General features: G+C 44.8%; 1 protein-coding gene across 3 annotated transcripts in view; it reads right to left on the bottom strand.

The window, feature by feature from the left end:
* mgll (monoglyceride lipase) overlaps positions 1-8,362 on the bottom strand; it is a 40,650-nt gene extending 32,288 nt beyond the window's left edge. Inside the window, exons 1-3 of one of the 3 annotated variants that reach the window (XM_061780695.1) lie at positions 8,248-8,362; positions 6,683-8,128; positions 4,695-4,833 (exon numbers count right to left, since the gene is read on the bottom strand). In XM_061780695.1, the coding sequence (XP_061636679.1) occupies positions 4,695-4,822 (128 nt within the window). In that variant the 5' untranslated portion in view covers positions 4,823-4,833; positions 6,683-8,128; positions 8,248-8,362. Of the gene's footprint in view, positions 1-4,694; positions 5,181-6,682; positions 8,129-8,247 lie in introns of those variants that run through there. The other 2 variants (XM_061780705.1, XM_061780685.1) reach the window with 2 other exon arrangements.
* Between the last annotated feature and the right edge of the window lie 5,410 nt (positions 8,363-13,772).

Here is a 13,772-nt window from a genome sequence, read left to right as displayed (position 1 = left end):
TCAACAACAGTGTATACAGTACAAGCACTATGAAAACAATGATAACTTACACAATGTAAAATCACGTTGAGGCTCACCTTCAAAATTTAATAGTTACTGTGCACTATAATGGTAAAATAAGCAGACAAGCCAACTAATGCGCATTTGGTGGGAACGTAATGTGACAGCCAATCAGTCGCCCTACTACATCACTGGACAGCTCAAATTCTTATATAGTGGGGGAGGGTTGCCTATGCCTGTCACTGGTTAGGCCGAGGGGGCATTTTTAGCCACACCCCCAAAAAAATCATGAAAAAAAGAAATGGTGAAAAACAGTTTAATGCTATAGCTCCACAATTCAGCACTATGTAGTCCTCAGTCTTTGCACATTTTCAGCATCCATCCATGTACCATTTATCCTCACAAGGCCATTATCTTTAAACATGTATAATGTGTTTAGAAACATCTATGACTTCACTTTACAGGGACTTTAGGAATTCTGACAATTGTGTTGACTTTATTGTTGATTAATTGTGTTGAGAAGCAACTGGGGAGTGCGTTGCTCGGCTGATCTCAACTAGTTTGTGGTCAGAAAAAGAGCAGACACTGCAGCTCAAAAGGTAGCTTTACGCTCAATGGAACACTGGCATGGAAACAGGACAGTTCAGAACATTCAGAGAGAGATTCTACCAACCCACCGTTACAGCCCTACACACTGATGGAAAGTGAATTTGCATCTCAGTTGAGGATGTCATTATATACTGGGTAAGTCAAGTGTACTGTGTCGTATAAATGCACAAAAAAAAATGGACAAAAGATGCAAGCAACACCCAAACAGAAACATTTCTCTTACTATTTTTATGACTACATGTATTAAGGGCAGTGTTGGCGTTGGGAAGCAGAGACGCACTTGGATGCAACTCACAGCAGCGCTTTGAGCAACACCACTCCCACTGCCCCCATAAATGCTACGGTAAAATTCAAAAGTTACAAAAAGAATGGCTAAATAATATTTAAATTGATTGCACATTTAATATTACACAGCAAAGTTCACATTCACTTAAAGTAAATTTTCATTGAATTTTATTGTTTTGTGTGAAATTCATGTTTTGTTGGTTTTGTTCTTTTAACACAGGGATTTTGTGTGCAATTTGTGTGTGGTTTGTTTTGTGCATGACTGAGAATCTACACAGACAAAATATATACCCGTTTTGAATTTGAAATAAACCATGTTTAATTTTTCAAATTAGGAAGGGTTCCGTGCACTCCGTAGGAAACTTACGGTGTTCCGTCCCTCCAACAAGGTTAAGAACAACTGATCTAGAGTGTTAAGGTTTTAGTTGTATGTGTGTGTAGTGCTAAACTCAGTAAAAATGTGCCATTTGATAGTCAAATTCCCTTGGCATTTAAGATGCAAAATAATAGCTCACCGACATTTGCTTGAAACGTGATCCAAGCACAAAACCAAATGGTTTGCTATTCAGATACACAAAAAAGGTGGACACTTTTAAAGTGAAACAATTAAATTCTGAGAGGCAGAAAATGTCAGCCTTTGCCTTCAAGTGCAAGATCAGCTCCAGTTCTCAGTTCAACAAGAATTAAGTCTGTCTGTGTTTTGCTTTGGCTTTTTTTTTTTTTTTTTGACAAGATGTGTTAAGAGAATGTGAGAAAGAATACACACTCAATGTGACGTAAAGAAGGTAGTCATTTTCAAAGCAGTTAAAAATATGCCAATTTATCAGTCAATTGTTTTATATTTGACCCTCTTTACAATTATTAGTAACCCTGACATTTATTTATTCTATGTACATGGTTTTCGTGTTTGCCGTAAACTAATGAATCCACACATCAGTTGACCTAATGAGTCACTGCTGTGGTGAGGCAGTGAGATGTAACGTGTGAAAATGTTGTGTAATATCTTGACTCCAGATGTTTTGTGGGCCTGCACATTCTGTCACATCGTTTGTGCTGTCACGCTGCATGCAATTAGAAGCTTACACAGTTTATGTGTGACATCTGTGTTTCTTTTGCTGCCACAGCCACATATGCATGAAGGAAGCATGTGTAAAATGGCCAACAACATCACATTTAGCTACAGCAATTAGAAACAACAAATTAATGGAAGTGATATTAATGTATGAACATGGTATCCTTTCACTGTAGCGAAATGTTCCAACCTCTGTATAACGTCCAAAAACATTTGGTCAGTGGGTGTTAGCAAGAAAACCCTCCTTGGGTCACTATCCAGCAAAGGTTGACAGAGTTGCATTGAGATTAGCATAATTATAATTTTAATGAGCTTGGGTCAGAAAGGACAGTAAGTCTACGTTGTGTTTGCTGTATCTGTATGACACATTCAAGTGGGACGGACTGACTGACTGACAGAGTAGATGGGACATGTTACAAACACGTGTTTTTAAGTGTTCATGAAGTCAAAATAAAACATTTTAAAGAATAAATTGTTGTTATTTTTTTAAAAGTGGTGCTTGTATATATACTGTATGCAATATGTAATGACTGCTTACTTGTTTAACCTTTGCATTACCCAATTATAACTAGGCTTTACACGATCAGGATTTTTGGGGCCGATCACCGAGTTGAAAAAAAAAAACGATAACCAATCACCGATGGAGGAATGTGTCCATTTAAATGACCTGTTCATTTACTATATATACTTGGGTACTTAATTGCTCAAAAAAATATATTTACAATAAATGTATCTTTGTTCCTCTATTTATGTCAGTGAGGCATAGTGGCAGACAGAACAAATGAATGGTCTTGTATTATTAGATGGCAGGAAGTAAATACAGTAATTAATGTATCCACTTTTTGTGACATTTTTGTTTGTTGGTGTGACGTGAGATTTTTCAATTGTAAAATATGTTCCTTGGCTCCATAAAGGTTGGAAAGTCAGATCTTGTATTCTAATCAGTCAGGTCAAACCAACATTACATGACAGAAATAATGGGTGCTAACTTACTGTAACTGAATTACCCATCCATCCATCCATTTTCTGAGCCGCTTATCCTCACAAGGGTCGCGGGAGTGCTGGAGCCCATCCCAGCTATCATCGGGCAGGAGACGGGTTCACCCTGAACTGGTTGCCAGCCAATCGCAGGGCACACGTAAACAAACTGTACGCACTCACATTCACACCTAGGGGCAATTTAGAGACTTCAATCAACCTACCATGCATGTTTTTGGGATGTGTGAGCAGTGCACGGAGAAAACCCGCGCAGGCACGGGAAGAACATGCAAACTCCACACAGGCGGGGCCGGGGATTGAACCCCGGTCCTCAGAAGTGTGAGGCAGATGCTCTAACTAGTTGTCCACTGTGCCGCCTTAATTGAATTACTTTATTTTTAATTAAATGACTTTGCACGGTGGCCGACTGGTTAGAGCGTCAGCCTCACAGTTCTGAGGACCCGGGTTCAATCCCCGGTCCCGCCTGTGTGGAGTTTGCATGTTCTCCCCGTGCCTGCATGGGTTTTCTCCGGGCACTCCGGTTTCCTCCCACATCCCAAAAACATGCATTAATTGGAGACTCTAAATTGCCCGTAGGCATGACTGTGAGCACGAACGGTTGTTTGTTTCTATGTGCCCTGCGATTGGCTGGCAACCAGTTCAGGGTGTACCCCGCCTCCTGCCCGATGACAGCTGGGATAGGCTCCAGCACGCCCGCGACCCTAGTGAGGAGAAGCGGCTCAGAAAATGGATGGATGGATGACTTCACCCACACCGAAGCTTTAGAGCATGGTTCGACAGAACGGCGGAATGTTTACGTCCAACCGTTCGTGGTACCACAAGCTTGCTAGGCTACGTAACGTTTTTGTCAAAGTATGTGAACATACCTCAAGCCAGCCTTAAACGAACGTCCTCTCCTGTCCTGAGCACCGGTGACCACCACCACACGTTTTCCCCCATTTTGTCCTTATAATACAAAGTTGGCGCACACCACTCATCATCGCCGCGGTAAAAAGTGTATCTGTTCGCATTTGAGTTGACAAGATAAATTCCAATGATCGTAAAAAACAGGATGCGGTGGTATCGGAATACAAGATTTTATTGCAGTAGTCTGACGTAGTGCAATCGTGAAAGAGCAAATTTGTCTTGTAGTTTGATCCGGCAGTACGTGTTGTCTGTTCCACACCGCTGAAATTTTTTTTTTTTTTTTTTTTTTTATAAATAACATTTTTTTTTAATAACTATTGGCCGTCAGATATTTACAGGACTACGCCAAAAGACACGCGACAAGGCTAAATATACGGTGCACGATGGCGACACCAAGTAAATGCCTTTTGCGGAGCCGATCAATGGCAAATTATGACAAAGCCGATCAGCATAAAATTAATAAGTAATTATCGGCCAATACCGATAAGGCCGATAAAATCGGTGTAAAGTCTAATTATAACAACATAAAATATCTACATACTGAAATAATACAATTAAATGTTTCATATAAATAAATTTAAATAGTATCGAAGAAAGTTAATGGTCGCATGTGGCCTCTTTGGAAAAATAATTGCCCACCCTTGGTGTACAACATGCAGACGACAAACTAAAGGGGGGGGGGGGGGGGGAGAAAACACACTTTTAAGAGAGTCTTTACTTGGTGACAAACAAGACAAAATTGGAAAGCGACACAATGGCTTATGTTTAAACGTCACAACAGCGACACCCGAATGTCTTGACTCATTCCCCCCTTCGAACTGACCTTGGCGGGCCGACTGGCTCCCAGTAGCGACAGAACAGGTGCAGTCCATCGGCGTTGACCATGTGCTTCAGGTCGGTGTACGGAACTCCCTGCGGGCTCCGCCTGGGAGCAGCCCCCGGCTCGGGCATGGAGGACGGCTCTGCCAGAAAGACACGGAGCGGCCACAGTAAGACATCGCGGCCGTACAGGAAGCAGCCGAGGCTGGCCGCGAGCAGGCAGGTCGCGGCGGTCGCGGCGTGCATTGCCCGTGGAAGTCTCTTTATGGTATGCCTTCGCAGGCGATAATAAAAAGGCTTGTTGTGTTCACTTGAAATGGAGGCTCGGTGCTGCCTTGGTCTAATCCCACACGCGCGCACACGCGCGGCCGCCGCCGGTGTTACGTCACAAGACCATACATATGTGCTCTCTTTTCCCCTCACGGTCCCCAACATGAAGGGGCGCGCACACAACTTCATAAAAGTTGGATTGTATAAATTATGCATACATCATATTATATTATATATGATTACATACACACAAAACGAGCCAAAAATACACACTCTAAATGAACTGAGAAGGTAGGGATAGGGAGGGGAAAGATGGAATGAAGCATGCAAAGAAGATGGAAGGAAGGAAAGAAACGAGGATGTAGGAAATGAAGGAAGAGGGAGGGATGGACAAAGGAAGGAAGGACAGAAAGAAGGAAGGATGAAGGGAAGCAGGAAAGGAAGGAAGGATGAAGGGAAAGAATGAAGGTGCGCACCGCCACTTTAGTCTCCGCCAGGTTGACACACAAAACCACACCTGGATTTGACACCATCACACTGCCTTAAAACTCTAATTTGAAACCTTTAACCCTCGTTTGAAGCCCCAGGTCTGACTTGAAACCAGGTTTTGGAACCCTACTACAAACCTCAACCCGTGCTAGAAACTCAAGTTGAAATCTGAGCCCCGACTTGAAACCCTACTTTGAAACTCTAAACCTGGCTTGAAACAAGAAACCTCATCTTGGAATGCTAAACCTTGCCCAGTACTACTAGTCTATAATTTTAGAGTGCTTCTGAGAAGCTTTTATTGAAATTGATGCAGATGGGAATTGTTGTGGTACTGTGTGATGCAATGTTCAAGAAAGGTTTGCGGAACGTTGAAGGAGTTCATCTCACCATTTACGACATTTAGCGGCGTTTAATGCCATGATTTTTTCAAAGTGTATACAGTACAGGATTTTGTCTGACCATTATTATGGCTGTGGTTTGCAACGCACTGCATATAATAATTTGGCTACCTAAACCCTCACCATAATACACCACACCATAGTAATAAACATATTAGCTCTGTGACGCTATCAATCAATCAAAACTGAAAATGATCATCTTTGTAACGGCATCTTTTCTTTTCCAGCGTGTATATTTTTCCAAATTAGACCGCCCAGAAAGAAAATATCATTGCCATAAAAGAAGTGTGTGAATTTGAGAAAAAAGATACTTACTTCTCTTTTACTAGTTGGTACCACATTGCAGCAAATAGTACCTGCATGCATTCATCTACTCAACTGAAGATAGGGGAGGCATCGACTAGCTTTTATTCGTACAAACTCATTTTTGTAATAAACATTGTTAACTCTTGATTACAATTTGTCATGAACGGAACAGAGCAAATGTGTTCGGGCATAAAAAGGCATTCAGAGCCACCAAACTGCATGACAAGGCAGCCAATCAGACAGGAAGAACTGGACGGGGCTGATTTGAATGGAACGTAAACATGGACGCACAAATCATTGCGTAATGGTTTAAAGACGCAACTGCGCATAACGTAAGCTCTTGTGAAATAATGCACAGGAATCATCTCTGTTTGTAAAATACAGTAAGACTCCACACAAATTCATCTGTGAGTGCCACATGTAGCTTCTGCTGTTTTGGTCAGCAACTGAGTCCAAAGGAGCTCAGCAGTCAGGGCTTTAATGTTTGTGGGTGAAGAAACACTATGAACTGATTAATATCAGGTATTACCCGTTTGTTTTTTCTCCTCCTGATGGGGAAGCGTCTTAGATAGAGGCGTTGGTATGTTCAAATGGAGAGCGGAAAGTCATCACACTTGTTTGGATCCAGAGCCACATCTTTGTTATGGTTGCCCTCATGGAGTCAGTTATACCCGGTGAAAGCACAAGAAAATAGATAAACTTTTTTTCGTTTACATTTTTGTAACCCAATAATTATGTTTGAATTGATAACTTTAAAAAAAAAAAAAAATGCATTTAAACATGTAAAGCACATTGAGTTACCTTGTGTAGGAAATCCGCTCTATAAATAAATTTGCTTTGACTAATTTTAAAATGAAATATCAACAGCTTAAAACCTTTCTTTAAAGGAAGTACAACTTCATTAGTTTGCCTTCTTTTGAGGAAGTGAAGGTTGCAGACAAGTCCAGCAGTTTCAATTTCATGTGAATTATTGTGCTATAAAAAAACAGCACTGTCATTTGTTATTGCTTCGACTGCATCTGAAGAGACAAAGAGGGGCTATTTAAGGGCTGAGCTAATGTTTTGAGCTGTGTTATTGTCACATTTAAATAATATTGACGTGAATGGCGTTTCAAATAAGTTTGACTTTTTGCCAAAAGCATTTCTCTAACCATGATGCCCGTTCTTGTCCCTAATAACTAATAATTGCCAAATCATATTACATAATGGCCCCTGTGTTTCATTATTATTTTTATGATGGAGAACTAGTTTTTGAACAGAACTTAATGAGAAATTCTGTCACGCTTTCTTTCACAGGCTACATAAAATGAGGTAGGGGGTCGGGTTTGGCCCGCGGGTCTCGAGTTTGACACCAGTAAATTAACTGAGATGGCTCTATTCGAGTAAGGGACATTATTTGAAGGAAGGACCTTCATAGGACTAAATTACACTGCTACATAACAATGAAGCGGCCAGCATGGTGGTTATAAATAGCTCCGTGTGAAGCTATTCCTACCCAGAACATGATCGGATTTCATCTTTAGTGGCGCGACATATGCAAGCCGCAGTGTATTTCCCATAGTCATATTGTCTAATAAACTACTATTAGTCACAAACAGCTGTGTGCTGCAACAAGAACAAAACAAAACGCGTCAGCCAATCTTTTTTGTTTTTTAAAAACATGTAGAAAAATCAATATTTCATTATCGTTAACGTCATTGTCCAGGCTGCATAAAAACGCGGAACGGTGTATATTCCATGCACGCTGGTTTGTTGGTTGTCTTCCCTGCATACGTTCGTACGTACCTCCACACACCGTGCAAGACATGGCAGGCTGCTCGAATCGACAACCCAAGGATGCGCGCACACAACCATTGCGGCACAAGTGCACAGTGACGTTGGACTGTTGTTTTTTTTAAAAGCCTTTATGACATCATTTTTCATGGTGAATGGAAGCAGTACATTCAAAGCTCTGCAACTTGTATACTCTATTATACTGTATACATGAAAGGCACACACGCACACAAAAAGAGACCAGAACAAGGATAAAGCACATAAATGTAACATGGAGCAAAGTTTTATGAAGATGTTCATATCACAGAAAACATAACCGACCTGCACCGGAACGTCTGCGGTGAAGAGAAGTCTTATTTTCGGAAGCGCTTCCGCCCTGGTCCACCTCTTTAGTCCCGCAGCTCCCCGATGCTCCTCTCTCTGCACTCACTTGGGGCACAGTGAAGCCAGAGACGAGGAAGCAAGCAAAAGTACACGCACACAGCGCCCCCCCCCCCCCCCCCCCCCCCCCCCCCCCCACCACAAACACACGCACACACACACAGTCACAAATGTTTTATTGCTCAGACAGGACATTCCGACCAAAAGTACCTTGAAAACTTTTTGATGTGCGGCTATGGGGGGCCCCTGCACCTTATTGTGACATATACCGAGACTCACTGTGGACAAAATATAAACGCGGAAATAAAAAAAAATAAATAAATAATAATTATTGTCATGTGCACATGGGCATTTGCTGTATTGTTGTATGCAGATGCTGTATTTCTGTTGTAATATCCATGCATCCATTACCTGAACCGCTTATGCTCACGAGGTCGCGGGCATCCTGGAGCCTATCCCAGTTGACTTCACCCTGAACTGATCGCCAGTCAGTCGCAGGGCACTGTTGTAATATTTACCTTAATATTATATTCCGTTCTATAATTGTATACAAAAATCCAAGATAACGCAGTCAAAGAAAGTGCAATAACTGTGCAGTCGATGCATATATTATATCGTTCAAAAGCTCTTCGTTTTTTTCTAAAATAAGTTTAGTTTAGTAGCGGCACAGTGGTAAAACTGGTTTCCTCCCACATCCCAAAAACATGCATGCAAGCTTGTGTCAGGGCTGCTGTTTTAGCACCCTAAGTCCAGCCTGTGTGTGTGTCTTGTGTGCTTTGCAGGGTTGACGTGTTGACCTACCATGCATGTATTTGGGATGTGGGAGGAAACCGGAGTGACTGGAGAAACCCCACGCAGGCACAGGGAGAACATGCAAACTCCACACAGTCGGGGCTGGGGATTGAACCCCGGTCCTCAGAACTGTGAGGCAGACGTTTTAACCAGTTCACACCATGCCGCCAGTCTAGCACCTTGTCATCCCAATTACAACTGACTGCTCTTAAGACGCTGTGGGACTGCAACTCGTCGCCAGACTATCAACGCTCTACGTCGAGTTCGTAGCCTAGCCACCTTGCCTATCTTTTTGCTTCCTGAAGACCGAGTGAGTTACCTCGACCTAATTCTTGTTCCAGTCTGCCATCTGCCCTTGCTCCCTGCAAATCACTGCTCACCTCTTGCGGCCCACCGATAACACGGACTCCTACCATGCCAGATCGGTCCTCGTTGGAACCTTGCCAATCCCGGATTTAGTTCTCAGAGTTCCTTTGTTCGCTTCCAAGCTGCAATAAACCTTTATTCACAAACTCACCTCCCTGTCCTCTCTGCATCTAGGTCCAACTTGCAACCTGAATCCTGACAGCATAGTCTGGCCCATCATGGACCCAGCGGAGACGGATACCCTTCGCCAAACTGTTACCGGACAGAGCATGCTTTTGGAGCAACACGACCTCACCCTGCTGATTCAAAAGGTACATGACTTCTCACAAGCTCTCACATCCCTCCAAAATCAATTTGCCTCACTCCAAGCTTGCACACAGCCGCCTGCTGCAGCATCCACTGCTCCCACCGCTCCCACTGCCCCCCTCACCCACGTAATGCGTGAACCGTATGTACCCGCACCAGCCCCTTACGACGGCAATCTAGGGTCTTGTTGGGCCTTTTTGGTCCAGTGTTCACTTGTGTTTGAACAGCAACCGCAGTCGTACTCCACCGACAACGCTAAAATTGCCTACCTCATCGGCTGTCTCCGGGGTACAGCGCTCTCGTGGGCCACGGCGGAATGGGAAAAACGGTCAGCCGTCTGTGCGTCATACTCTTCTTTTTCCATGGAGATGCTAAACGGCTAATGTCACTCCGTCAGGGCTCTTGCAGTGTGGCTGAATTTGCGATCACTTTTCGGACTCTCGCTGCCGAGAGTAACTTTAATGATGAGGTGCTACAGGATGTTTTTCGGGGGGCCCTAAATGAGTCTCTTAAAGACGAGTTGACCTCCAGGGATGGGCCGAGCTCCCTAGATCAGCTGATTGATCTTTCTATCAGACTGGATTGTCATCTCCGTGAGCGGCGTAGGGAACGCAACTCGAGGTCACAGACTTCGCCTACCCCGCTTCCTTCTCCACAGCACTCCACACTCAAATCCTCCTTTGAGTCGCAGACTTTGTCACCAGCCCCGCTTCCTGAGATCGGTGAACCCATGCAACTTGGCCGAACAAAACTCTCAGATTTGGAGAAACACACAGGAGAACCTCTTATCTGTGCTTGTATTGTGGAGAGGCGGGCCACTACATCACAAACTGTCCCACACGTCCAACAAACTGGCAGACTCGCCAATAAAGGAAGAGTTGGTGAGTCAGAATGCAAGTTCCTCCTCTTCTGTCCATTTACAGATCTCTGCTACCATCAGAATCAGAATCATCTTTATTTGCCAAGTATGTCCAAAAAACACACAAGGAATTTGTCTCCGGGAGTTGGAGCCGCAATTGACAGAAAACACTTTTGAGACATAAAGAAATTGACAAAAAACACTGAGCAATAAAGGGTTAATGGTTATCTGGTAATGCCGGTACATTATTTTTTTTGGGACAATTGTGCAAAAGATGCAGCGTCCTCTAGCACTTACAGCAGTTCTAATGACTAATATTGCAATAGTCCGGTGCAATGACCATTGTGCAAAGGGCACAGAGACTTCAAGGAGTGTATGCAGTTTAAAGTGACAAGTAGCGTGATAATCTGGGACAATGGATCTGCTGGAATGAGCTGTCTCTGCTCGTTTTAGCCCTACTAGACTCTGGAGCTGACGAGAATCTCATTGACCACCGCCTAGTTAAACAGATGAAAATTCATCGACAGGCTCTGATGGGCGGCTGATCACCCATATCCAGCAAGAGACTGGTCCCGTTTCCCTCAATCTATCAGGTAACCATCTTGAGACTTTAAGTTTTCATCTTTTCCCTTGTCTTCAAGTTCCAATCGTGCTTGGCTTGCCTTGGCTGAGGCTCCATAACCCCACCATCGACTGGACCGTGCCCAAGATCACCTCAGGGTGCAATTTCTGTCATGAGAACTGATTGCGATCTGCTGCGGTGCCCCCAAGTGGCTGAAGTCGGAGTAAATCCCCTAACCTATCAGGTGTCCCCTCAATTTACCATGACCTAGCTCCAGTATTCAGCAAACACCATGCCACCTCTCTATCCCCACACAGACCTTACGATTGCGCTATTGAACTACAGCCCGGTGGACCGCTACCTAGCAGCCGTCTTTTTAACATCTCTCGTCCAGAGTGGGAGGCCATGGAGACCTACATCTACGAGTCTTTGGCCGCAGGTATTATCCGGGCCTCCTCTTCACCGGTGGGGGCAGGCTTCTTTTTTGTGGACAAAAAAGACAAGACCCTCCGTCCATGTGTGGACTATCGTGGGCTTAATAACATCACCATTAAGAATAAGTACCCCTTTCCCCTGATTGACTCTGCCTTTCCCCCCCTTCACGGGGCAACAGTTTTCACCAAGATGGATCTGCGCCAGGCCTACCACCTTGTCCGCATTCAGGAGGGAGACGAGTGGAAGACAGCATTTAACACCCATAGAGGGCACTACGAGTACCTCGTAATGCCGTTCGGCCTGACCAATGCCCCTGCTGTCTTCCAGGCACCAGTCAATGACGTCCTGCGTGACATGATCAGAAAATGTGTTTGTGTGTACCTGGATGACATCCTGGTTTTCTCCCGTTCCATTGCAGATCACGAACGACATGTTCGACAAGTACTTCAGAGACTCCTTGAGAACAAACTCTTTGTTAAAGCAGAAAAGTGTGACTTCAATGTTCCAAAGACCACCATTTTGGGTTACGTCATTGCTGAGGGGCAGCTTCAAATGGACCCAGCCAAGGTAGCTGCAGTCACTGAGTGGCCGACGCCATCCACAAGAAAGGAGCTGCAGCGATTCCTTGGTTTCGCCAACTTCTACCGGCGGTTCATTCAGAACTACAGTCGGGTGTAGCACCCCTCACTGCGCTCACATCAACCCTAACATCCTTCCAATGGTCTGAGAAGGCCAACATGGCCTTCTGTGAGCTAAATAAACTTTTTTCCTCAGCTCCTATCCTCATTGATCCGGATCCACAGAGGCAGTTCATAGTTGAGGTCGATGCATCAGAGGCGGGGGTTGGTGCGGTGCTGTCTCAGCGATCCCAGACTGATGGTAAGGTCCACCCTTGCGCCTTCTTTTCTCGCAAGTTGTCTCAGATACCAAAATTTTTGGTATCGGAGACCGGGCGCTCTTGGCGGTGAAGATGGCGGTGAAGATGGCATTGGAGGAATGGCGGCATTTCCTGGAAGGCACGGACCACCCATTCATCGTGTGGACCGACCACAAGAATTTAGAATAGATCCGCTCTGCTAAGAGGCTGAGCTCCCGTCAAGCCAGGTGGGCATTGTTTTTTGACCGATTCACCTTTACCTTGTCCTACCGCCCAGGGGCCCAGAACACCAAGGCGGATGCCCTGTCCCGCCAGTTCGCCTAGGAGAGTGTCAAGAATGATCCAGATCCCAGCTTGTCTCCCCGTTGCTTTCTGGGCTCAATCACATTAGAAATTGAAACGCTGGTAAAGGAGGCCCAGTAAGAACAAGCTGATCCTGGAGGGGGTCCCCGGAACTCCCCGTTTGTCCCTGATTCGGTCCGCCCCCAGGTGCTACAGTGGGCCCATTCATCGCCACTTATCTGTCACCCTTGAATCCGCAGAACATTGGCCTTCCTCCTTCAATGCTTCTGGTGGCCCACCATGGAAGATGACACCCGGTCCTTTGTCTCTGCATGCACAGTATGTGCTCGAAATAAGACATCCTCTAAACCAAGCTCTGGTTTACTGCGTCCGCTTCCCATTCCCAGACGCCCTTGGTCGCACATCGCCCTGGACTTCGTTTCTGGGCTTCCCTCGTCAAATGGGAACACAGTCATTCTCACTGTGGTGGACAGGTTTTCCAAAGCAGCACACTTCCTGGCACTTTCCAAGCTTCCATCTGCCAAGGAGACTGCCGACCTGTTGGTCCAGCACATTTTCTGCCTGCTTGGCATCCCATCTGATTTAGTCTCTGACAATTGCCCCCTGGTTGTTTTTTCCCCCAATTTCGTTTACTTTTTCAGTGACTGTTAGCTAAAGGAGGAATGTAAACACTGGCGAGAATGAAAAATGCAAACTCACGCGGCGAGTAGAATGGCTTACAGTTAAAAAAACAGCGATTCCAAGTCCGGGCTGTAGTGTGTGCTGAGCCCCGGGACATTGGTACACCATTTTTGTTGATATAGAAGCATATCCCACCACATTTTTGTTTTCCCTGATGACGCGGTCTGCCCGATGAGTTGGAAGAATCACGGCGTCATCAGGGACGCGTTCACAAAGTCATGTCTCCATAAAGCACAGGGTGGCGGAACGTCCGAAGTCTTTATTGGTCTTTGTCAAAAGATGAA

This window comes from Phyllopteryx taeniolatus, chromosome 1, assembly GCF_024500385.1.
Source record: "Phyllopteryx taeniolatus isolate TA_2022b chromosome 1, UOR_Ptae_1.2, whole genome shotgun sequence".
NCBI classification, from domain to species: Eukaryota; Metazoa; Chordata; class Actinopteri; order Syngnathiformes; family Syngnathidae; genus Phyllopteryx; species Phyllopteryx taeniolatus.
Note: the sequence above shows the minus strand (reverse complement) of the source record. Positions and strands in the feature narration are given on the sequence as shown.